General features: G+C 56.8%; 2 protein-coding genes across 12 annotated transcripts; one reads left to right on the forward strand and one right to left on the reverse strand.

The window, feature by feature from the left end:
* Positions 1-30: 30 nt before the first annotated feature.
* P2RX6 (purinergic receptor P2X 6) lies at positions 31-13,985 on the forward strand. 10 transcript variants are annotated; one of them, XM_054469120.2, is made up of 12 exons: positions 158-378; positions 1,510-1,660; positions 3,586-3,657; positions 8,643-8,718; positions 8,934-9,027; positions 9,110-9,190; positions 9,267-9,408; positions 9,501-9,610; positions 11,792-11,885; positions 11,998-12,063; positions 12,239-12,316; positions 12,407-13,985. In XM_054469120.2, the coding sequence occupies exons 1-12, from the start codon at positions 290-292 to the stop codon at positions 12,602-12,604; spliced, it is 1,251 nt and encodes a 416-aa protein (XP_054325095.2). In that variant the 5' UTR covers positions 158-289; the 3' UTR covers positions 12,605-13,985. The 10 variants fall into 10 exon arrangements, with proteins under 10 accessions (XP_054325097.2, XP_054325099.1, XP_054325095.2 ...); XM_054469117.2 differs by lacking the exon at positions 158-378 and adding an exon at positions 680-920 and having other exon boundaries at positions 12,407-13,980; XM_054469121.2 differs by lacking the exon at positions 158-378 and adding an exon at positions 680-842 and having other exon boundaries at positions 12,407-13,980.
* Positions 13,986-14,691: 706 nt separating this feature from the next.
* Positions 14,692-18,553, reverse strand: SLC7A4 (solute carrier family 7 member 4). Of its 2 annotated transcripts, XM_054469129.2 has the most exons (5): positions 18,528-18,553; positions 16,805-17,826; positions 15,683-16,323; positions 15,308-15,416; positions 14,692-15,202 (listed from the first exon to the last, which is right to left on the reverse strand). In XM_054469129.2, the coding sequence occupies exons 2-5, from the start codon at positions 17,784-17,786 to the stop codon at positions 15,027-15,029; spliced, it is 1,908 nt and encodes a 635-aa protein (XP_054325104.1). In that variant the 5' UTR covers positions 17,787-17,826; positions 18,528-18,553; the 3' UTR covers positions 14,692-15,026. The 2 variants fall into 2 exon arrangements, with proteins under 2 accessions (XP_054325104.1, XP_054325103.1); XM_054469128.2 differs by lacking the exon at positions 18,528-18,553 and having other exon boundaries at positions 16,805-18,492.
* Between the last annotated feature and the right edge of the window lie 1,785 nt (positions 18,554-20,338).

A 20,338-nucleotide genomic window follows, 5' to 3' on the forward strand; every position in this document is an offset into this window, starting at 1 on the left:
TTGCCGTAGAAACCGTGGCTCGCCTGCGCTGAGGCTCCTCGCCTGAGAGGATAAACTGCACGCGCCACGGGCCATGCACTGGGCTGGGCGCCTTGTGGGCCTCCTCTCTGCCTTCCTAGGGGGTTCCAGCATCGCCCTCCTTTCGTGGACTGGGAAATACGCCTGACTCCAGGACTTGTGTTGTCCTCACTGCACTGGGGAAGGTGGCGGGGGACAGCTTTTCAGGAGGGCCTGGGGAATTTCGCAGAGCCAGGTCACCCTCTCACTCTGTGCCTCTTAGTTATCTTGCATGGTCTGGTCTTTGCATACGCTGCTCCCTGCACCAGGAACCTTCATCCCCATCTGTGTCTGCTTGTCGAACTTCAGAAATCTGCAAGGGTCAGCTTAGAGGTCACTTCTTCCAGAAGCTTTCCTCAACACCCTCCCCGCCCTGCTGCTGCTGCTCTCAGGCCGTCCTCTTACAGCACTGATAACAGCTGTCCTTCCCCACCCTCCCACCACCTCCACTCCCACCCCAGGAAGTGAGGCTAGAGGGCAGGGACAGAGCTGCTGCTGTTCTCTGTGTGCCAGGGCCCAGCAAAGGGAATGTAGGGAGGGTGGGAGGTGCAGGGCAGCTGGGGTTAGGGGTTGAGGGCTGGGTGTTGGAGGCTGGATCCTGCTTTAGTGGAAGTGTCCCTTTAACAGCGGCTGGCCTGGCCTGGCTCGGGCCCTGCTTTGCCTCCTGTTCAGCTGTGGCTGCAGCTGCCATGCTGACTCATGTGCCCGCAGCTAGCAGGAGCTGGCAGCATGGGCTCCCCAGGGGCTACGACAGGCTGGGGGCTTCTGGATTATAAGACGGAGAAGTATGTGATGACCAGGAACTGGCGGGTGGGCGCCCTGCAGAGGCTGCTGCAGCTTGGGATCGTGGTCTATGTGGTAGGGTAAGAGAGAAGAGCTTTTGGCCAGGCTGGAGGGGCAAGGGAAGAGGTGGGGGGTGGGGCTTGGTCCTGCTGGGTTGAAGTTGAGGGTTGGGCTGTTTAGGGGCTGGAGGGGAAGGGGGCAGATTGGGACGGGGGGTGGGGAGAGCTAGGCAATACAAGACAGGAGAACAAGAACAAGCTGTGTGTTTGTTCTGGTGTCCACCTGCCTCCTTCCCAGGCCCCCACCCAGGCCCCACCCAGGGCGCACAGGACATAGTCCTTAACATCTGTGAGAGCTGGAGCACTAGGCCCCCAGAGAGACCACCAGCTGTATCTCGGGTCAGGAGAGTCTGTAAGGGGGAAGCTGGATCTAGTCAGGTTGGGGGTGGGTGCTGGCTGGTGAAGGTGACTGTCTGAGGGCACTGGCTCTCTGATGCATGGCTGGAGCTTCTGTCTCATTCAGGGGGTCTGGCGTGGGAAGTGGGGCCAGAGAGGATGCTGGACTGGGAGCCTGTAGGGTGTGGGGAGAGAAGTGAGCATGTAGGGCCCAGCTCCGCCCCTGTCACTACACGCTGGGGACACACCACACTGCCCAACTTCTCCTCCCCAGGTGGGCTCTCCTCGCCAAAAAAGGCTACCAGGAGCGGGACCTGGAACCCCAGATTTCCATCATCACTAAACTCAAAGGGGTTTCCGTGACTCAGATCAAGGAGCTTGGAAACCGGCTGTGGGATGTGGCCGACTTCGTGAAGCCGCCTCAGGTGGGGGCCCTGCTGTTGCTGACGGGAGCGCAAGTCCTTTCCCCGCTGACAGCTTGAACACCCACCATGCAGCCAGTGTGTGTGAGAGAGAAGCATGTGATGCCAGAGACGGCTGCAGGTTCTCAGGAAGGGCTTCAGAGAGGAGTGGCACCTGGACAGGACTTTCAGGGATGTGTAGGAGGTTTCGGGTGGAAAAAGGGGCTAGTCAAGAAGCCAGGCCAGGGTTGGGCGTGGTGGGTCACGCCTGTAATCCCAGCACTTTGGGAGGCCAAGGCAGGTGGATCACCAGGTCAGGAGATTGAGAGTATTCTGGCTAACACGGTGAAACCTCGTCTCTATTAGAAATACAAGAAATTAGCCGGGCATGGTGGTGGGCGCCTGTAGTCCCGGCTACTTGGGAGGCTGAGGCAGGAGAATGGCTTGAACCCGGGAGGCGGAGCTTGCAGTGAGCCGAGATCGCACCACTGCACTCCAGCCTGGGCGGCAAAGCGAGACTCCGTCTCAAAAAAAAAAAAAAAGAAGCCAGGCCAGAGAAACTGCATTTCCAAAGACTGCCAACAGAAAAGAAGGGAGTTTCTGGGACTAATGGCTTCAGCTTGAGAGTGGTGTGAGGTGCTGGGGCATGGAACTTCCTGTAGCCCTGCTCCCTGACCTGGGGCACTACGGTCAAGTGCTGCTCCTCCCCTCTTCTCGACTGTGTTTTCATCCTCCCTCCACCCAGCTCATCCCCAGCCTCAGCTGCCATTTCTGCTCTTCTGATGCCCAGGGTGTATTCCCAGTGATCACCTGCCCAGAGTACAGCTGTCTTCCAGGTGCACACTCACATGTCCAAAGATCAATTATTTCCCTCTCCTGGCATGGCCTCTGTGACGTCCACTAGTCACGATGGCTGTGACATCCACTAGTGCCTCAGCCAGACCCGTGACTCAGCCTCGACCCCTTCCTGTCCCTTCCAAGATTTTTCACCACTACCCATGTCATGCCATGCATGAGACTATGGCCTCCTAGAGGGCCCTTAGATGCCCCTCTCACCTCCTCCCTACTGCTCAGTGCACACCACGCAGCAGCCAAGCTGAACTTTCACACCAGGCATCATGAGAGCCTGCAGCCCCTGCTCCTACCCTCAGGAATTCCCCCAACTCTGCCCATGACGGTGTCCACACTTTCCTCCCAATCCTAATGGCTGCCACTCCCAGCACCCTCTGGTCAGCCCTCACCTTCCCTTCCTGGGAATGCATTCCCCAAATTCACAGTGCTCTCACGAGCAGCACTGGAGGGTCAGCTTTTCTTTCCAATGTCCTTGGCCACCCGTTGACCACAGACACAGCTTTCCCTCTTCTCCCTTGTCCCCTGCCATGCCAGTGCTGCTCTGTGTGGGATGAGAGACTCACCTCTTCTCCATCCTGGGCAGGTGCCGGGCCCAGCTCTCCCCTGGATCTTCAGTACTAGAAGCAGCAGGCTGTTGGAATATTCTGGTTGAAGCCAGGCACAGTAGCTGGAGCCTGTAGTCCCAGCTACTTGGGAGGCTGAGGCAGGAGGACCTCTTGAGCCCAGAAGTTAGAGGTTGCAGTGAGCACTGATCACAACACTACACTCCAGCCTGGGCGACAAAGTGTAATCTTGTCTCTAAATACACACACACACATGCACACACACACACGCACACACACACACACACACACATTTTGGTTGAGACAAGAAAGAAATTTGTCTCAAGAGATGGACACAGGCACAAGGCTTCCTGGTCTCAAAAATGGCCAGAACCGCTGCCAGCCTCCCATCTCTGCTTCAATCTGCCTTATGGGGGGACAGGGTTAATGACTTGATGGGGCCAACATCCCTTCCCTCATAAACCAGGCTGCCGGCTTCTGGCCTTTCCAGTCAACGCGAGCCCAGCCAGGCCAACCTTGAGACTTGCCTCCTAGGGAGAGAACGTGTTCTTCTTGGTGACCAACTTCCTTGTGACGCCAGCCCAAGTTCAGGGCAGATGCCCAGAGGTGAGTTTGCCCAGGATACTCCCAGCGGGCCCCTCGTTCCTCTGCCAGCTCCAGGTGGCCACCCATGTTTCCCTTTCCCCTTCCCAGGTGGCTGAAGGCTCAGCGTGTGCTCAGTGTCCCCCAGGCACTGGGCTACATCTTTTCATTAATCATTATGTTCAGTCTTCACATATCCCCTGCCTGGTAGGAAGTCCTGTGATCCACATTTCAGAGGAGAAGACTGAGGCTCAGTGAGGTTGAGTCACTTTCTTAAGGCCTCCAGGCCTGTGGGTGACAGGACCCTGAGCTCTGGGCAGTAGCAGTTCCCGTGAGGTGTCCAGGCCCTCCCCATCCTGGTCCTGCCTCTGGGTATTCTCCAGGTTGGTAGTGTGACACCCAGAGCTGGGCACATGCTCAGGGAGGCTCTAATAGCAAGAGCCAAGCTGGAATATCACTTCCCCTTCTCTGTGCCCAGCCTCTATTAATATGTCCTGAGGCAGCTTTCATCTTTGTGGACCAACACAGCACACTCTTGGTCATGGTGAATTCAGGATTGCTTATGATTTCTGGATAGTTTCTGTGTTTTATTTTTGAGATGGAGTTTCGCTCTGTCACCCACGCTGGAGTGCAGTGGCACGATATCGGCTCACTGCAAGCTCTGCCTCCCAGGTTCATGCCATTCTCCTGCCTCAGCCTCCGGAGTAGCTGGTACTACAGGTGCCCGCCACCATGCCCAGCTAATTTTTTTTTTTGCATTTTTAGTGGAGACGGAGTTTCACCGTGTTAGCCAGGATGGTCTCCATCTCCAGACCTCATGATCCACCTGCCTCAGCCTCCAAAAGTGCTGGGATTACAGGCGTGAGCCACCACACCCGGCCTGATTTCTGGATAGTTTTTTACATCAACCGTGGTCAAGCCAGAGTCCCCCACCTTGTTCTTCTTCATTTCTGATCCAGAAATGCTGATTCTCCCCCTGACATTTCACCTTTTCCCCTTGCCTGGGGATGTCCCTGGGATCCTGCATCTGTCACAGAGCACGCTCATTCTCTCCAGCTGTGAATTTTGTTTGAACTATTGGGATTCAGGACATAGTCCTGAAAGTTTACCTCCACAGTGACATCTTTAAGCAAGTCCAACATTTAGCTGCCTCCTGGGCTGAAGGGTCATTGTGCAGACACCTGTCCCCTGAGCCCTGGTGGCTGGTCCTAGCACAGTTGCTGGAGACATCCCATGTCCGTAGTTGGAAATATGCACAAAGGATTGCTTACTCTTTTTTTTTTTTTTTTTTTTTTGAGATGGAGTCTTGCTCTTGTCTCCCAGGCTGGAGTTCAATGGCGTGATCTCGGCTCACTGCAACCTCTGCCTCCTGGGTTCAAGCAGTTCTCCTGCTCAGCCCCTGAGTATCTGGGATTACAGGTGCCCGCCACCACGCCCAGCTAATTTTTGTATTTTAAGTAGGGACGGGGTTTCACCATGTTGGCCAGGCTGGTCTCGAACTCCTGGCCTCAGGTGATCCACCAGCCTCGGCCTCTCAAAGTGCTGGGATTACAGGCGTGAGCCTACTGAGACCAGCTTGGTTGAGGAGACCCGAACCCAGTGGTGCTAAAGGAATTAAAGACACACACACAGAAATATAGAGGTGTGGAGTGGGAAACCAGGGGTATCACAGCCTTCAGAGCTGAGCGCCTCGAATAGATTTACCCACATATTTATTGACAGCAAGCCAGTGATAAGCATTGTTTGTATATATTATAGATTAACTATAAGTATTCCTTACGGGAAACAAAGGGATGTGCTCTGGCTGGTTATCTGCAGCAGGAGCATGTCTTTAAGGCACAGATCGCTCATGCTATTGTTTGTGGTTTAAGAATGCCTTGAAGTGGTTTTCTGTCCTGGGTGGGCCAGGTGTTCCTTGCCCTCATTCCAGTAAACCCACAACCTTCCAGCGTGGGTGTCGTGGCCATCACAAACATGTCACGGTGCTGCAGAGATTTTGTTTATGGCCAGTTTTGGGGCCAGTTTATGGCCAGATTTTGGGGGCCTATTCCCAACATGAGCCACTGTGCCCAGCAGGATGTGCTTACTCTTAGTGAACCCACACAATGTCCTTCTCTTTCTTAATGCTCAGGTGTCTATTTAATGTTCAGTTTGTAGACTGTTCTGAAATTTGGCTGGATCCGTGGGTCTGTGTTTTTCGGAATCTGTGCAATTCCTCTTAGTCTGCAACCACACTTCTGGCTCTTCCCATGAAACGTCAGGGCTGGGTCGTAATTATCGGATCTGACAACCTGGCTTTCCCAGAAGACCAGAGTTCTGCCAGCTCCTCTCGGTATCCTGGCGCCTGATCCCTCCCTGACATGCACCATGCTCCTTATAGTGTCACCTCCCTCAGCAGACACCGCTGAGCCTCCCCATTGGGCTAGGGGGCTAGCTATGCTAAATTCACAAAACTCCATCTCCCATACTTCAAGGACCACCTGCATGGACAGCCCAGCCAAGGTGGCAGGTCCTATGATGGGACAGAGGCTGTAGGTGGGGGAACTTGGGCTGCACTTGAGCAGAATCTTTTTTTTTTTTTTTTTTTTCAGACAGAGTCTCGCTCTGTCACCCAGGCTGGAGTGCAGTGGCGTGATCTCGGCTCACTGCAACCTCCGCCTCCTTGGTTCAAACAATTCTCCTGCCTCATCCTCCCAAGTAGGTGGGATTACAGGCACACACCACCACACTTGGCTAATTTTTGTATTTTTATTTATTTATTTATTTTCTTTCACATTTATTTTTATTTTATTATTATTATACTTTAAGTTTTAGGGTACATGTGCACAATATGCAGGTTAGTTACATATGTATACATGTGCCATGATGGTGTGCTGCACCCATTCCCTCGTCATTTAGCATTAGGTATATCTCCTAATGCTATCCCTCCCCTCTCCCCCCACCCCATTTTTGTATTTTTAATAGAGACAGGGTTTCGCCATGTTGGCCAGGCTGGTCTCGAACTCCTGACCTCAGGTAATCCGCCCACCTCGGCTTCCCAAAGTGTTGGGATTACAGGTTTGCCAGGCCGAGCAGAATCTTAAAAAAAGGTGAGGAGAAGCTGGTGAGCAGGTGGATTTGATTGAAACAGGATGTCCACACAAAGGGGACTTGGTGGGTAAAGGCCCTGAGCTGTATGAGGTGAGGTGCCTTTAGGGCTACCTGCCACTGAGTGGAGCTGAAGTGAAGATTTGGACTGGGGTGGCAAGAAGGTAGTTCAGGATTTCAGGGGTCCTTGTAAGCACCACTAAGGAGCTAAACTGTTTTTGTTTGTTTTCTTTTCTTTTTTTTTTTCCTGTAGCAATGAGGTTTTGCTTTGTTGCCCAGGCTGGTCTCGAACTCCTGGGCTCAGGCAATCCGCCTGCTTTGGACTCCCAAAGTGCTAGGATTACAGGCGTGAGCCACCGTGCCTGGCAAGAGCTAAACTTGATTAGAGGAACAGAAGAGAGCCACACATGAGCTCAGAGGCAGGGTGCTCAAACTCCTGCACATTGGGATGCACCACTTGGGCTGCTGGGCATAGGTGGATGAGGGTAGGGGGAGATGTGGGGGCCCCACTGGTGGTCACTGTGGGGTCTAGTTGGAGGAGACGGTAGCCCAGCTGGGGTGAAGAGGAGAGGCAGACACAGGACATAGGTAGGGACAAAGAAGCAGAGCATGTGGCTCTGCTCCCACCTCCACCCAATCATGACGGCCCTGTCTTTCAGAAAGTCCCACCGCCTCATTCTGGCTTCTCAGAGGCCCTGAGCCTTCCTTGCACCCCTGGTGCTGGTGTTCTTCCTGCTGCCCCTGAGCTGAGTGCCCTGGGCAGCAGTGTCCATCCTCAGCTGGGGCAGGACCGTGCCTGGGAGAGTGCCCGATGCTCAAGGGTGCCTTCGTCTCTGGGGTCTGGGACCCCAGAAAGCTCGCCTGTCCTCCCCTTCTGCCAGAGCCCCATAGTCCCATGCCTCTGTGCAGGCATTAATGTCCCCAGGTTACAGAAGAGCGAGCACAAAGGAGTAGCCTGTGGCCCCACAGCAAGGACGTGGGGTCCTGCTTCAATACCCAAGCCCCTGTGACTCTAGGGCCCTGTCCTCCCCTTCTGCCAGAGCCCCATAGTTCTGTGCCTCTGTGCAGGCATCAATGTCCCCAAGTTACATAAGAGCGAGCAGGAAAGAGTAGCCTGCGGCCCCTCAGCAAGGGTGTGGGGTCCTGCTTCAATACCCAAACCCCTGATTCTAGGGCCCTGATCTTTGTCAGCCATGTCCCCATGCCAGGCATCAAAAACTCACCCTCCCAAGGTATCTTCACCTTCCCTAATCTGTCATCCAAATTGGACCAGAGGAGCTAGACCTGGAAGAATCACTTCCGCATCCACCAGGGACAGAACTGTCAGGAGGGAAGGGGCAGGGTGCGTTGTCTCACCCTGTAATCCCAGCACTCTGGGAGGCTGAGACAGAAGGATTGCTTGAGGCCAGGGGTTTAAAACCAGCCTAGTCAACATAGCAAGACTCCATCTCTACAAAAAAAATATTAAAAAATCAGCCAGGCTCAGTGGTGTGTGTCTGTAGTCCCAGCTACTGGGAATACTGAGGTGAGAGGATTGCTTAAGCCCGGGAGGGCGAGGCTGTAGTGAGCCATGATCATACCACTGCACTAGAGCCTGGACAACAGAGTGAGACCGCATCACTAAAAATAAATTTTTTGAAAAAGGAGGAAAGGGGTCTCCCTTTGTCTTTGAAATACAGCACCATACCTTCATGTGGCCAGGGCATTGCTCCGCTCCCTCCTCTGACCACCTCCTTTTATTTGCACCCTCCAGCTTTCCTGTGTGGCCCCACACTCAGGGTACTCTGGTGGCGGGGTGGTGAGGAGGTTTAAGGTGGGAAGGGGGCTGTCCTTCCCACCTTGAACCTCCCTGCCTTTGAGACTGGGCTGTGGAGGGGAGACATCCCCTGTGCCATTGGTGACTGTTCTCTCTCCCACCTCAGCACCCGTCTGTCCCACTGGCTAACTGCTGGGCCGACGAGGACTGCCCTGAAGGGGAGAGAGGCACGCACAGCCACGGTAACTGTGGGCTCTGTCTTCCAGTGCCCCCAGCAGGGTGGGGGCCGGGCTGGGATCCTGGGTGGCTCCTGAGTGCAGGCCCTGCTCACCTCTGTCCCTGCATCTCTCTTTCTGCCAACAACCCCCTGGCTGAAGCCCTCCCCAGGCCTGCGGAGATTTGAAGGTCTGGAGTTCATCTTTTGTTGAAGGTCTGGAGTTCATCTTTTTTTTTCTAGGCATAAAAACAGGCCAGTGTGTGGTGTTCAATGGGACCCACAGGACCTGTGAGATCTGGAGTTGGTGCCCAGTGGAGAGTGGCGTCGTGCCCTCGTAAGTGTCCCCACAATCCCCCACCCCCACTGGCGCAGGGCCCCAGGCCTGGCAGAGGCTGTCACCTCCCTTCCACCTGCAGGAGGCCCCTGCTGGTCCAGGCCCAGAACTTCACACTGTTCATCAAAAACACGGTCACCTTCAGCAAGTTCAACTTCTCTAAGTAAGCAGAGTGGGTCTCATCTTCCCCAAGACCCTCCTTGTCCCGTACCTTGTCTGACCTCTCCCACTCCTCCCAGGTGCAATGCCTTGGAGACCTGGGACCCCACCTATTTTAAGCACTGCCGCTATGAACCGCAGTTCAGCCCCTACTGTCCCGTGTTCCGCATTGGGGACCTGGTAGCCAAGGCTGGAGGGACCTTCGAGGACCTGGCATTGCTGGTGGGTCCCGATTTGGGGGCAGGGCTCCTAGAGGGCTCTGGGAGAGGGTCCCAGGCCCACCCAGCGGTGGAACAGCCATGTGCTATGTGCAGGGTGGCTCTGTGGGCATCAGAGTTCACTGGGATTGTGACCTGGACACCGGGGACTCTGGCTGCCGGCCTCACTACTCCTTCCAGCTGCAGGAGAAGAGCTACAACTTCAGGTGAGGCCCCACTGCTCCCAGTGCCCAGCTGCTGTACCCATCTCCCTCTCCCTGTAGCGGCCAGGACAGACCACACCCAGACCCAGCCCTCTAGATATTCCACTACGTGTGCAACGGCATCCCAGGAGCAGGAGAGAGCTGTTCTCAACCCCACATCCTCCAGCACAGGCTCCGTCCTGCTCCCCCAAGTCCTGAGCCCTCCACCCCATTTGTCCCAGGCCCCTGACCAGCTCAGGCTCCTCACTGCCAGCCCTTCCTCCACCCCACCCTGCTTCTAGTATCTCCCCTCCACAGCAATGGGGTGTTTCATTTTTACTTTCTTTTCCCCTTCTCCCCTTCAGCATTTTTTTTTTTTTTTAAGACAGAATCTCATTCTGTCACCCAGGCTGGAGTGCAGTGGCCCGATCTCGGCTCACTGTAACCTCCGCTTCCTGGGTTCAACTAATTCTCCTTCCTCAGCCTCCTGAGTAGCTGGAATTACAGGTGCCCGCCACCACTGCCAGCTAATTTTTATATTTTGGTAGAGATAGGTTTTCACGATGTTGGCCAGGCTGGTCTCAAACCCCTGACCTCAGGTGATCCACCCACCTCAGCCTCCCAAAGGGCTAGGATTACAGATGTAAGCCACCGTGCCTGGCCTCCCTTCAGCTTTTACCTAAACATTTTTTTTTTTTTTTTGAGACAGAGTCTCACTGTGTCGTCCAGGCTGGAGTGCAGCGGCAGGATCTCAGCTCACTGCAAGCTCCGCTTCCCGGGTTCCCGCCATTCTTCTGCCTCAGCCTCCTGAGTAGCTGGGACTACAGGTGCACGCCACCATGCCCGGCTAATTTTTGTATTTTTAGTAGAGACGGGGGTTTCACCATGTTGGCCAGGATGGTCTCGATCTCTTGACCTCGTGATCCACCTGCCTCAGCCTCCCAAAGTGCTGGGATTACAGGTGTGAGCCACCACACCCGACCTTTTTTTTTTTGAAATGGAGTTTTCACTCTCTTGTGGTCCAGGCTGGAGTGCAATGGCACCGTCTTGGCTCACTGCAACCTCTGCCTCCTGGGTTCAGGTGATTTTCCAGCCTCTGCCTCCGGAGTAGCTGGGATGACAGGCGCGCACCACCACGCCCAGCTAATTTTTGTCTTTTTAGTAGAGATGGTGTTTTGCCATGTTGGCCAGGATGGTCTCGAACTTCTGACCTCAGGTGATCCGCCCACTTCGGCCTCCCAAAGTGCTGGGATTACAGGCATGAGCCACCACGCCTGTGTTGTTTTTTTTTTTTTTTTTAGATGAAGTTTTGCTCTTGTTGCCCAGACTGGAGTGCAGGGGCCCGATCTCAGCTCACTGCAATCTTTGCCTCTCGGGTTCAAACAATTCTCCTGCCTCAGCCTCCCAAGTAGCTGTGATTAAAGGTGCACACCACCACACCCAGCTAATTTTTGTGTTTTTACTAGAGATGGGGTTTCACCATGTTGGTCAGGCTGGTCTCGAACTCCTGACCTCAGGTGATCCACCTGCCTCAGCCTCCCAAAGTGCTGGGATTACAGGTGTGAGCCACCGCGCCCGGCCTCAAGGTTCATAAATTGCATTTATTATCATGTCTTTGAGTCTTCTAAGCAGATCTATTGGATCCTTCTGCCACCGAGTGTCACCTCGTCATGCAGGCAGGCATACACAGCCACCAGGCCTGGGGATGATGCCCCTCAACATAGCTCACTGCACCCCATCTGATCTGGCTTCCTCAACCTCCCCAGCCCTTTGAAACCATGTGGGGCTGGCTCCCACCCACATCCTGTTCCCCCGACCTCTGTGCCGGCAAACCACCTGTGTGCATGTTCCTCCAGGCGCAGCCTCATGTCCCCTCCAGGAAGCCTACCCCAGTTCCCAGGGAAGAGTGAGTTCCCATCTCTGGAATCCCTCAGCCCTGAGCCTGCCCCTTCACATCCCTCACTGCTGGGTCTGTTTAGGGACTCCTCTGTCCCCCGTCCTCTCAGCAGGCAGGGAACTTCTGACGGACAGATCTTTGTTTGCTTTTTCTGTTTTCTCACCAATTACACAGGGCTGAGACCCAGGACTCAGGCTTGGGCTGGGGGTTTATAGAGTCAATTGACAAGTGGGACAGAGGCCTGGCAGGGCCAGCCCCACCTGGGGGTGGGCAAAGCAGGTCACCAGAGCCTTCTTTCCTGCCCACAGGACAGCCACTCACTGGTGGGAGCAACCGGGTGTGGAGGCCCGCACCCTGCTCAAGCTCTATGGCATCCGCTTCGACATCCTCGTCACCGGGCAGGTAGGCACAGGTAGGGGTCAGGCCGGGGATGGGATGGGGCAGGCAGACAGGGCTGGAGGAGGCATGAGGCCGACAGTCGTGGGCTGAGAGGTTCAGCTCAGATCTCTCTCAGGCAGGGAAGTTCGGGCTCATCCCCACGGCCGTCACACTGGGCACCGGGGCAGCTTGGCTGGGCGTGGTGAGTGCAAGCACTGTGGGCACCTGCAGGCTGCGGTGAGTGCCGCTGACCAGGGTGTGTCCAATGCATGCTGGAGCCTCTGGTGCCTGCACATGGAGTCTCAGGGTGCAGGCTGGGGAGGTGGCAGGAGAGCAGGCTCGGGGGCTGGAACATGGGTTGGCCCTGCCTCTCCCAGGTCACCTTTTTCTGTGACTTGCTGCTGCTGTATGTGGATAGAGAAGCCCATTTCTACTGGAGGACAAAGTATGAGGAGGTGAGCTGAGATCGCTCTGCTTGGACTCTGGGTTCTGCCACACTTAGGAAGATGTCGGCTGGATCCCTGACTTGCTGTCCTCGTCTGCAGGCCAAGGCCCCGAAGGCAACCACCAACTCTGTGTGGAGGGAGCTGGCCCTTGCATCCCAAGCCCGACTGGCCGAGTGCCTTAGACAGAGCTCAGCACCTGCACCCACGGCCACTGCTGCTGGGAGTCAGACACAGACACCAAGATGGCCCTGTCCAAGTTCTGACACCCACTTGCCAACCCATTCCGGAAGCCTGTAGCTGTTCCCTGCTGGTTGAGAGTTGGGGGCTGCCCCTGCCTGGGGATCTCAAGGATGAGGCCCCAGCATGGAGGATTGGGGGTAGAATTCCACCCTTGAACCCCAGCAGACAGTCCCTCCCCCGACTCCCACCTTGGCAGGGTGCTGCCTCAGGGAGCCACAGAAGTCAGCTGTGTTTTGAGACGGTGACAGAACCTGACCTGTGGAGACTGGGAGAGCCCAGCAGGCACTTGTATTGCAGGGCTCCGACTGCATGTGGCAGGGGCTCCTGCTGCGTCTGGGCCTGGAGGTCTCTCTCCCAGTGCTCTGTCCCCAGTGTTCCTAGCAGAGGTATGCTTACCAGCTGTCAGCACAGACCCGGCTGCTGCCTGGGTCCTGGCCCTCCTCCCCAATCTGCACCCCCATCACAGGTAGAGACCCTACCCTCCCATTGGTCCTACATGGGGCTGTGCAGCTGGAGCCAAAAAGGCAAGGTAGAAAGAGGAGTGATGGCGGAGGGGGATTGTTTCAGCTTCTCTGGTGCTGTGATGCCCCAGGAGAGTCCTAATCTAGGGAATGGCGTGGAGTAGGCAGATAATCCACCCCCCTATCCCCCAGACAAGGGCGGAGCATATGTCTTGGGCCCACACCTGCTCAGTTTATGAGGACCGGCTGCTTTCCAGTGGTAGCCCTTTTGCCATGGAGGGCTGGGAGAGAGAGCAGAGGGCGGCAGGGCTAAGTTGGTGATCATTGGGTTCTTCAGGACCTTCTATATCCCTCCTCGGTGACACCCCAGCCCAACCTCTTGGAATCTTTCCTCCAGGCTTCCTGAGAGCCCTGGGGGTGGAGGCTGTGGGAGGCTGTACATCTGAAATTCACTTCAATCCAAGTCACACCTAGGAAGCTGTCTGGGCAGCTGCTCGAGGGAGGCCCTGGCTCTGATCCCAGGCTGAGTGGAGTGGCTGGAAGGAATGGGTCCAAACACCACCGAGATCTCCCTCAGGCTGGCCAGGTTTTGCAGCTGGAATTCTCCTCTTGGTCCCAGGGCGGGGCAGGGAATTCTAAGCGTCCACCCCAGGGAGGCAAGGGGCTGCTTTCCACTGTGGGTACCTGGTGATCAGGGCATGCTGTGGAGGGCCAGCGGTGGGGCTGAGACTGGGCTGACATCTGGAATCATCTGCCACCTGGAGCCTCAGTAAAATGCCTGGGGTCCCTGCTGCCTCTCAATCTCCAGAGCCATGTCCATGGGGAGGTGGGCTCTGAAGGGCGAAGGTGGGAGAGCGTGGCCCCTGAGGCCTGGGTATCCAAGGAGGGGCACATGCACCTGATTCTCCTTGGGGCCCAGAGGAAGCTGATGTCATGGCTGGACAAAGTCACGGAGTAAAGCCAGCAAAGCCACCCTCTTCCTGTGTAGTCCTTACAGGCATGACTGGAAGGTTGGGGGGCATCTATGGTAGACATGGCACAGCCATGGGGAGACCAGTGGGGCGGTGCAGGGTGGACTTGGGGACCCTACCCCCGAAGACTGAGGTCCTGCAGCTACCAGGTGGGCTAGAAGGTAACTGGAACAGGCCTGGGCACTTGTGCACCCATGTAGGAGCATGAGGGCCACGCTCTTTTCACCTCAAAGCCCTTGAAGAGTGGGCAAAGACAGCAAGAGAGCCGCAGCCTGGGCCCGAGCTCAGAAACAGCTGTCGCCTCAGTCTGCGCACAGGCATGCACCCCAGGGTAGTGCCTGCAGGGATGCACGTGTCCCTGTGGGGGTGCCTGTGCCAGGCAGGCCTCAGGCGCATGCCACGCTCAGAACCCTGCTGCCCTTTCTAGGCAGCCTCCTTGGGGCCCAAGCTCTGCTCCCTGGATCTGCCACCTAGCAGACGTGGGGAGCCTGACCCCATGCCTGTCACGGAACCCTCCTTGCCTGGTGTGTGTGGCTCCCCTCTTCGCTGGGCACCTGGATCCAGGCCCACCTGTGTCCCTGACTCAGGGTGGTCCCAGGACTGGCACCTACTCTTTAGAGAGCCCCAGCATCTTTGATGTGGATTGGAGACAATTGCCTGGTTCCCTGGGGCAGGTAAAGACTTGGTGCCACAAAGAATGCCACAGTGGATATGCCAGCAGGCCACATGGCTGGCCAAGCAATTATTATTATGGATCCCTTGGGCTGTGGGCCTTCCCATCCACCCCACCACAACTGCCCAGGTAGCTGGAGCTGATCATAAACAAGAAGGCTCTGGGCAGAGTCCATGGCACCAGCACCGGCCAAGGCCCACTCCTAAAGACCCAAAGCTCAGCCCCTGGATGAAGGTCCTAAGGTCCTGAGGACTCCCCAGCCTGCGCAGGCCTGCAAACCCAGGCTGCTCACAACAGAAGGGGCTCTCGGCTTGTCTGGCCTCTCTGGCCTCCCAAGCAGGTGTGGGAGGGTGGGGCGAGTGTGGGCTGACCAGCTACTCCATACGGCCAGGGTCCTGTGCTGGTGCCTGGCTGGGGGGCTGCACAGCCTGAACTGTCTCCTCCAGGCTGCCCCTGGGGAATACCACGTAGTGTGTGGAGTTCGGCCCTGGCAGCTCCCGCTGGTTCTCCTTGCTATGCCGGATGCCGTAGCCGAAATACACTGCGAGTCCTAGACAGGGCAGGAGGCAGGGCATGAGCCTGAGGTACAGGTTCCAGCCCTTCCTGTCCTCTTTGCCCTCCTCCTGACCCCGGTCCCAGCCTGGCCCCCACTCACCCATCAGCAGCCAGATGGAGAAGCGCACCCAGGTCAGATAGCTCAGTTTCAGCATGAGGCAGATGTTGAGGACGATGCTCAGGGCTGGAATCAGGGGAACCATGGGGATCTGAGGAGGCAGAGGCACGGCAGGGCTGGGCCGGGCTGCAGGCAAGATCTGCCAACCCAGGGCTCACTTTCTCGGGAATCCATAGAGCCTTTCTCCCTCTCGGGAGATTGTGGAGACACGTGCTCACTCACCATGCAGAAAGGGGTGCGGGATGGGTGTGCCGTCCTCCCTAGCCCTGTGAGCCTTGTTCATTCTGGGATGGCAGTGGGGGAAGGGGAGGCAGCTGCCTGGGCCGAGCACGAGTGGGTGTTGGCTAGGGGAGGTACCTGAAATAAGTCTTTCCGATACTGTTGCTGGTGAGCCCCCAGGACAAGGAGGCTGAGCAGAAACATGACACTGGTGAGCAGGAGCAGCAGGATGTAACCCCAGTGTGGGAGGTGCAGGGTCGAGTCCCCAAAGACGAGCACACAGCCTATGGTGATGGCCGAGGCCAACATAATGCCAAGCGCCCAAGTCACCACTGCTCCAGGGCTGTACCCATCCAAGAAGCCCAGGTAGGGCCTCAGGGCTGGCTTCAGCTCCCCTGGCTCAGGGACGGAGGCATGCGCAGTGTCCACCAGCTGTAGGTGGTCTGAGAAGGAGCTATGCTGCTTGGTCAGGGGGCCAGGGCTGGCTGGGCCTGGGGAGTTGGGCGGGGAAGACTTCTGGAAGCGCAGCACAATGATGCTGGTGGCCACGAAGGTGTAGGCCAGGAGTGTGCCAAGGGACAGGAACTGAACCAGCGACTCCAGGTCCAGCAGCAGTGCCAGGAAGGCCGTGAGGAGCCCGAACGCCAGGGTGCCCGCCACAGGCACCTGTGTCCGGGGGTGCACATGGGCAAACACCTGGAAGAAGAGCCCATCAGCGGCCATGGCATAGACAATGCGTGGCAGGGAGAAGAGGAGGCTGAGCAGGACGGTGTTCATGGCTGTAGCAGAGAGAGTGGGGAGGGTCAGCATGGTGGAGAAGCCCACCAGGGGCCTCTGCTGGGGGTCGGTGCATGGGTGGCTCCTTGGGAACATGGGCATGAGCTTATCTGGGCTCTCAGACTAAGCATGAGTGTGTGTAGGAGTAATAGATTGTCAGCACTTTGCCCAAGAACAGGACATCTGGGTTAGGTCGCAGGCCCACTGGAGCATCGGATGAGGGCTGAGTCCCTCTGCCTAGGAAATAATCTATAAGGACATGTCCAGAACTAATATGCTATGGACCATGTGTGAGGCGGTCCCTTCCAAAAAGTTTCTGAAGAAACTTTTTTTGAAGTGAAGAGTTTCTAATAATTAGCACTTTCCTTGCCCCATTATGCAACTGGTAAAACAGCCCCAGGTGAAGGTGCATTCCCCAAGAATTTGAGGACAGGGCCCCCCTTGCTCTTTTCCCTGCCACCCTGCCCAGGAAGAGTCTCTCACCGCAGATGGAGCCAGCTGCCACGATGAAGCCAGCCCACCTGTAGCCCCGCTGGTAGAAGGCATCTGCAAGCGCTGAGTCAGGGTCCAGGCTGTGCCAGGGCACCATGAGGGTTAGCACGGTGGAGACAAGGATGTAGGCACCAGCTGCAATGGCAAGTGAGATGGCGATGGCCAGAGGCACGGACCGCCGTGGGTTCTGGGCCTCCTCACTGGAGGCGGCAATGACGTCGAAGCCCACGAAAGCATAGAAGCAGGAGGCAGTGCCGGCCATGATGCCGGAGAAGCCGAAGGGTGCAAAGCCGCCTTCCTCAGCGCTCCAGTTGTGAGGCTGGGCCAGGATGAAGCCCAGGATGACAATGAAGAGAATGACAAGCAGGCTGATGGCCGAGAAGGTGTGATTGAGCCAGGAGGAGACGCGGGCTCCACAGGAGACAAAGGCAGAGGCCAGGAGGATGATGCCAGCAGCCAGGAAGTCCGGGTAGTGGCCCAGGAGGGGCACCTGCCAGGAACCCACGTGGGTCTCAGTGAAGTTGCGGATGCTGTGGCTGAACATAGAGTCCAGGTAGCCACTCCAGGCACGGGCCACGGCGGCGCCACCGATGATGTATTCGAGGAGAACATTCCAGCCGATGAGGAAGGCCCACAGCTCACCCATGGATACGTAGGTGAACAGGTAGGCAGAGCCAGTGCGTGGCACACGTGCCCCAAATTCTGCATAGCATAGGGCTGCCAGCAGGGAGGCCACAGCGGCCACACCAAAGGACAAGAGCACAGCAGGGCCAGCCACCTCCTTGGCCACGGCACCTGTGAGCACGTAGAGGCCCGAGCCCACCATGCCGCCCACGCCCAGAAGAGTCAGGTCCAGTGTGGACAGGCAGCGCCGCAGTGACGTCTCCATGGTGGAGTCCTCCAGCGGCTTCAGGCGGTTCAGCTTCTGGCATAAGCGTGCCAGGCTAGCAATGCTGGGCAGCCCCCGGGCCATGGCAGGTGGCCGAGAAGAGCACCGAGCCAGCTACTGGAACCTGCTAGGGCCAGAGGGGAATAACAGGATGCCCAGCCGAGGCCTGGCCGGCCTTCCATCCCTCCTGGTCTGACCACCTGCAGTCCTCTCTCCGTCCCTGACCTGGGGACCTGGACACCCTCACCAGGGGCCTGCTGGAGAACTGGAATGCGGCAGGTGTCAGAGCCTGTGGGCAGGAGGTCATAGGAAGCCTGGAGGCCCTGTCTGCATCCCAGGCAGCAAAGGAGGCCTGATGAGGCCCCACCTGCTCACCTGCTCGGTGGCCCTGAGGGGTGGGGAGGGAGGAGCTCCAGGGGCAGCAGGGAGAGAGGCTGGGAACGGCTCAGTGGTGGGGTCCCAGAGCCAGGTGAAACCGAGGCTTCCCCAGAGTCCAGCCGGATCCGGAACAGGAGCCGCGGCTCTGCGTTGGGGCGGGCGTGGCCCAGGCAGCCACCTGGCCCCGGACAGACAGTGGCGGCTACATACACCCCTGTCCCCGCCCTCGTGACCAGGCTGGGGTATCTGCGCCCCAGGCGGAATGCAGGGGCGCTCTGGGCCCGCACACCTCCCCATGTCCGACACGCCGCTGCTGCCAGAGCCAGCTCCGCCGCGCCCCCATCCCCGGACACCTGCGCCTTCGCCTGCTCTTGGGCCTGAGCCCGTCCCAGTCCCCGTCCCCGTCCCCGTCCCGTCCCCGTCCCCGTAGGATCTGCTGCAACCCACCTGCTGCCGCCGCGGCTGCCTCAGCTCTGAGCACTGAGCCCGCCCAGTTCGCTGGCGCCGAGCGCAGGGTCCGCCCCCACCCCAGGCCCCCCGCGCGGCCCCACCCGCGGCCACACGCCCAGATATTTCACCCTGCCCACCCTGCCCGACCTCGCAAGGTCATTACCGGAGCTCTCCGGGGTTTAGGGAAACCCTGCGACTGTGACTCAGTCACAGATGGAGAAGGTCAGACCGCCGGCCAAGTGACTAGCCTAGGTCACTTCGGGGAGGTTAAGGGCCACGTCTGAAAGTCCGCAGCCCACCTTCTTTCCACTGCAGCAGACACCCTTCTTGATCCCTCACCCCAGTACATGAACCCCACCCAGCTGGGCCCGGGACAGGCCCCACAGCACCGTCATGTGAGCTTTAGGCACAGTGAGTTAGATGAAGACATGGGTCTGGCAGAGTGGCCTGGGGCAGTCCCTGACCTATACTCTTACAATGGGGTGGCAGTCAGCCACCCTCACAGGTTGGCAAGAGACTGCAGCCTTTTGAGAGAGTTCTGTGAATTGAGGGAACGCACACTGGCTGTTTTGAGCCTGCAGCTACCACGTCCTGCAAGGGAGGGAGCAGCTTCTGGGACCAGCCTGCAGCCCTCCTGTGGGGGACTAGAGCTCCTCAGACCCCAGTGGCAGCCCTTCCTAGCCTTGGCACCTCTGGCAGGCCGGGAGGGCCCTATGGGACCCCAATAGCGGATCCCCACTTGTGTTTATCAGCGACAGCCACTGTGTCCTGAGTACTGCATTCCAGCGCCCCATACCTCAGGCAGGCAGCTATGCACCAACACACCTGGCTAATTTTTTAATTTTAATGTTTTTAGAGACTGGTCTCACTATGTTGCCCGGGCTGGTCTCGAACTTCTGGATTCAAGCGATTTTCTTGCCTTGGCCTCCCAAAAGGCTATGATTACATTCATGAACCATGGCTCCTGGCCTCCCCAGAACTCTATACTAGACATGTGTTCAGGCTTATATGTGGTTTGTGGAATGGGATCTTAGGAGCATCTGCAGCCTATCCAGCCTATTGGGCTAGTGACAGGATGATGGACTCCCAGGCAAGATGGTGCCAATTTGGAACATTCTGCCTTGGCCAGAATGCCAATACCTTCTAATATTTGGCTGGTATTGTCTTGAGGAACTTCTCAGATGGCTCCCACTTCCGGTGGGATGGTAGCTTCCTTACCCCATCCCTGTGTTGCCTGAGCAGACGTCCCTTGTCCTGAAATGTCACCACAAAAGTCTAGGCACTTCAGGCCAGAGGGTTAGGCAAATTTGTAATGGGAGCTCCCCCAAGGCCTTACCAATGACCGCCTTATTGCTGGTGTCCAGTGTTTTGGAGTGTTGACTTTTTATCTACCTGGAGAAGGTGTGACGCACCACACCCTCTGCCACAGGCACCAACATATAACGGATATGTGAGACTAAGCAGGGCTGATGCAGTAAATTGTACATTTCCAGGGATATTTCACTCACTGCTGAGTGAGACAGTTACACAGAGCAACCTCGCAGTGATGCAGTGAAGATAAACCACCAGGAAACAAAAACTTTCTAACTCATTCCACAAGGCCAGGATTACCCTGACACTAAACTCAACAAAGACATCACAAGAAAAGAAAACCACAGACCAAAATCCCTTCTGAATATAGATGTAGAAATCCCCAGCAAAACACAGTGGGCTCTTGAACAACACAGGTTTACTAATACATAGATATTTTTCAACCAAATGTCGATCAAAAATACAGTATTTGGCTAGGCCCAGTGGCTCACACCTGT

This window comes from Pongo pygmaeus, chromosome 23 (assembly GCF_028885625.2).
Source record: "Pongo pygmaeus isolate AG05252 chromosome 23, NHGRI_mPonPyg2-v2.0_pri, whole genome shotgun sequence".
In the NCBI taxonomy this organism is placed as follows: Eukaryota; Metazoa; Chordata; class Mammalia; order Primates; family Hominidae; genus Pongo; species Pongo pygmaeus.

What these genes read in the sequence shown, in the direction of transcription:
- P2RX6 (XM_054469122.2), top strand. Translation starts at nt 290, where the DNA reads ATGGTCTGGTCTTTGCATACGCTGCTCCCTGCACCAGGAACCTTCATC. An exon ending in GAGAGGCACGCACAGCCACG is followed by an intron (nt 8,719 to 8,933) that starts GTAACTGTGGGC and finishes TTTTTTTTCTAG; the next exon opens with GCATAAAAACAGGCCAGTGT. An exon ending in ACATCCTCGTCACCGGGCAG is followed by an intron (nt 11,886 to 11,997) that starts GTAGGCACAGGT and finishes GATCTCTCTCAG; the next exon opens with GCAGGGAAGTTCGGGCTCAT.
- SLC7A4 (XM_054469129.2), bottom strand. Translation starts at nt 17,786, where the DNA reads ATGGCCCGGGGGCTGCCCAGCATTGCTAGCCTGGCACGCTTATGCCAG. An exon ending in GGCAGCTGGCTCCATCTGCG is followed by an intron (nt 16,324 to 16,804) that starts GTGAGAGACTCT and finishes TCTCTGCTACAG; the next exon opens with CCATGAACACCGTCCTGCTC. An exon ending in ATCGGAAAGACTTATTTCAG is followed by an intron (nt 15,417 to 15,682) that starts GTACCTCCCCTA and finishes CTGCCTCCTCAG; the next exon opens with ATCCCCATGGTTCCCCTGAT.